Genomic DNA, 3,410 nt, shown 5'->3' on the forward strand with positions numbered 1-3,410 from the left:
CAGGTCCGCCGCCCACCGTCCTCTTGCAGCGGCTCCGGGCTGCTCCCGGGCCCGGGGTCGCCCTCGATGCCCGCGATCTCGCTCTCCTGCTGCGCCAGGAAGGCGGCAGCAGGATCCTCCTCGGCCGCGCCCGCAAACAGCCCGAACTCTTCAGCCATGTCTGCCAGGGGCGACGTCACAGCGAGGGGCTGCGGCACGCGCGCACCAGCCCCGCCAGCGGCTGCCCAGAGCCTTCGGCCGCTTCCGGAAACCTTCGAGCAGGCGGGCGGTCACGTGGAGCGCTCGGGTGTTTCCGGAAAGCCCCGACCAGCCTTCGGCCGCTTCCGGAAACCTCCCAGCGGCTTCGGGCGGGTGATCACGTGGAGCGTTCCGGAAAGCCCCGAGCGGCGACGCCGAGAGGAGAGGGAGAACGCCCTCCCGCGACCCGTCCGCTGGGGGGGGTCAAAGAGGACCGGAAGTTTAGCGTCACTTCCCAAGAGTGACGGAGCGGCGGGTCAAGAGGCGGCAGCAAAATGGCGGCGCCGGCGGAGCGGGAGCTGACGGCGGAGCAGACCGAGAAACTCCTGCAGTTCCAGGTGCCGCGGCCGCGCCGCTCTCGGGGCCCGGGCGGGGGAGGGGAAGAGGAGGGGGTCCCGCTCCACAGGGCCTGCAGTGCCGAGGTTGGCCGCCGGTTACCGGGGCAACGCGGCCCTGGGCTGGAGCCTTCCCGTGCGCGCAAGTTCCCGGCCCCGACCCGCAGCGCGGCCTCTGCCCTAGGCTGCTGCGTGGGGTTGGTCCCGCTCGGAGCGCGGCTCGCAGCGACTCGCGGCTGGGCCCAAGGCAGCGTCAGGCCGTTCTGCGTAATCCAGTCACGGACCAGGAAGGGGGAGGGGAGCTCGGGAGTCGCGTGTAGTCCAACCCCTGTTCCAAGCAGGTCCAGCCCTAGCTACATCATCCCAGATAAGGCTTTGTTTACCCTGGTCTTAACCATCTCCAAGGAAGGAGACTACACCACCTCTCTGGGGAGCCTGTTCCAGTGTTTCACCACCATTCTAGCGAGAGAGTTTTTCCTAATATCCAACCTCAACTTCCCTTGCTGTAGCTTGAGCCCATTGCTTCTTGTCCATCATCTGCTCCCACTGAGAACAGTCCAGCGCCATCCTCTTTGCAGCCGCCCTGCAGGGAGGTGAAGGCTGCTATTCAATCCCCCTCGGTCTTCTCTTCTGGTTCCCTCAGCCTCTCCTCACCAGTCCGTCCCCCAGCCCCCAAATCATTTTCACTGCCATTTGCTGGACTGTCTCCAACGTGTCCACATCCTTTCTGTAGTGGGGGGCCTGCAGGTGGACACAGGACTGCAGGTAATCTAACCTGGGTGCAACACAGGCAGCCCACCCAAACCTGCCACAGGTACAACCAGGGACCCATAGTAGCCACCATCTTGTTCCTGTGAAAAGTTTACAGGGTCACAGAAGTTTAGGGCTGGAAGAGACCTCGTGAGATGATGCTGTGAGTATGTGCTCAAGCTATCCCAGGGAGAAGGCTGGACCCCCCCCCCCCAATGCTACTGAGGAAGCTAAAACCCCCATAGTCCATGCCTGTCTGACCATAGGGTAAAATTTGCCATATGATGCGTATAGTAAGACCAGAGATTTCAAATGGGAACCCAGAGTGTTAAGAATACATGTATTAATATTGGAGCCAATCTTCTGTTGCAAAGGAATCAAGAGACCAGAAATATATTTCTGCCCTGTTGTATTTTTTGCAACAGGAGATTGGCTCTAGTGTTTGTCTGTGTTCAGAAGATGAATGAAAAGCAAGAGCTGGCAACTTCCATGGAGGGCCTCAAATCTAAGGATGGGTGCCTCAGTGTGAGTGAGGGGTGAAGGTTGAGAACCACTGATCTAAATTAAGGGCTTTGAGTGGATCAAAAGACCTAACATTTCACTCAGTAATTCAAGCAGATAACTTGCAGTTGAACTGTCTATTAATCTTCGTTGTGCCCAGTGTGACAGCATGTAACGACTATGAATCATGGTACTTAGGCCTCCAGTCATGAGTAAAGATCTCAGGTGATATATGAAGGTGATAGTCCAGTCATGATCAGACTACAGATGTTTTCAGTCTTGTCCTCTTAAGTCTCCAGACGGGTTCAGCCCATCTGCAGCTGCTTGGCAGCAGAGTGACCGTTGAGGCAGCGCTAGGTTGGATCTGTTGTTCAGACCCACATTGCAGCAGTAAAGCTAAAGTGTGGGATGGGGCTTTGACAGACCAGGGTCTATTTCCCACTCTGACACAGACCTCAAATGCCATTCAGTATTTATGGCCATTCTGTATGCATACTGTTTTGCAGAGCCAGGAACATTTAAAGCAATGGAGCTAATGCTTCTAGACCTCAGAGATGGTCTTTCCTTCTACTGTACGCTTTCCTGTTTCTCAGTTACTCTGTCCCAACACATAGTGGTCAGTAGGCGTTTGAAGCTTAACCACTGCTACTTATTATTTGCTTTTCTGTATCACTAACTGCTGATGAACTTGATGCTTTATGCATCTTCATTAAATTTCAAAATCCCCTTGCAGGCTAAGTAAATACAATTATGTGCATTTTATTTAGGAGAAACCCAAGAAAGAAGAGAGGGACTTACCTAAGGTCACACAAGAAATGTGATTATTCTGATTGTAAGGTCTGTGTGGCAGAGGGGTTTCTTTTACTTCTGATCATCCCATAGTGACCAAAGTGGAGTTCTGGTCCATGCTAGCAATTTCTGCCTTCTGCTGCAACACAAAAAGGCAATAGTCATCATAAAACATGCATGTATCAGGGTGGAGAATAAACCTCAACTCTTGCACACAGTTCTGGACTTAACCCACAAGAAATCATCCTCCTCATCCTCACTGTCAGCTTGAGTACAGTGGAGGCTGTTTGCCCAGTAATGTGCACTGTGGAAATAAGTAGAGAGAGATGGTGTTCTCTCCAGAGAGAACACTGAATTTCTCTTAAAAGGTATTGGGCCCAGCTCGTGCAGCTCTCAAAGACCACAGGGATTTCTTTCTCTGAGCAGTTCTTAAGGCAGTTTTTAATTAGAAATTATGAACCTGCCATTAAGGCTGAAAGACTATCATGAGGACTGTGACAGATGGTGAGTAAACTGAACAAGAGGTAATTAAAGTCTTGCTGCTCGGTAATGAGCTAAAATATCTCAACTCTGGTTGTTTTCAGAATTCCTATAGCATCAGGTGGTTTGGGTTAACTGCATATTTGTATACCGCCCATTGTCTTGGCAGTGCTGTCTTGGATTTCATAGATTTCATAGACATCAGGGCTGGAAGGGACCTCGGGAGATCATCGAGTCCAACCCCCTGCCCAAAGGGCAGGAAGTCAGCTGGGGTCATAGGATCCCAGCAAGATAAGCATCCAATTTACTCTTGAAGGT

At 52.8% G+C, this 3,410-nt stretch overlaps 2 protein-coding genes across 5 annotated transcripts in view; one reads left to right on the top strand and one right to left on the bottom strand.

Moving 5' to 3' along the window:
- CLTB (clathrin light chain B) overlaps positions 1–236 on the bottom strand; it is a 3,600-nt gene extending 3,364 nt beyond the window's left edge. The window contains exon 1 of one of the 4 annotated variants that reach the window (XM_019535316.1): positions 17–236. In XM_019535316.1, coding sequence (XP_019390861.1) covers positions 17–158 — 142 coding nt within the window. In that variant the 5' untranslated portion in view covers positions 159–236. The remainder of the gene's footprint in view (positions 1–16) is intronic. The other 3 variants (XM_019535315.1, XM_019535318.1, XM_019535317.1) reach the window with 3 other exon arrangements.
- Positions 237–464: 228 nt separating this feature from the next.
- Positions 465–3,410, top strand: part of FAF2 (Fas associated factor family member 2) — a 15,644-nt gene continuing 12,698 nt past the window's right edge. The window contains exon 1 of the mRNA XM_019535311.1: positions 465–575. Within this exon, the coding sequence (XP_019390856.1) occupies positions 513–575 (63 nt within the window). The 5' untranslated portion in view covers positions 465–512. The remainder of the gene's footprint in view (positions 576–3,410) is intronic.

Source organism: Crocodylus porosus, unplaced genomic scaffold, assembly GCF_001723895.1.
Source record: "Crocodylus porosus isolate Cpor-Errol unplaced genomic scaffold, CroPor_comp1, whole genome shotgun sequence".
Lineage (NCBI taxonomy): Eukaryota > Metazoa > Chordata > Crocodylia > Crocodylidae > Crocodylus > Crocodylus porosus.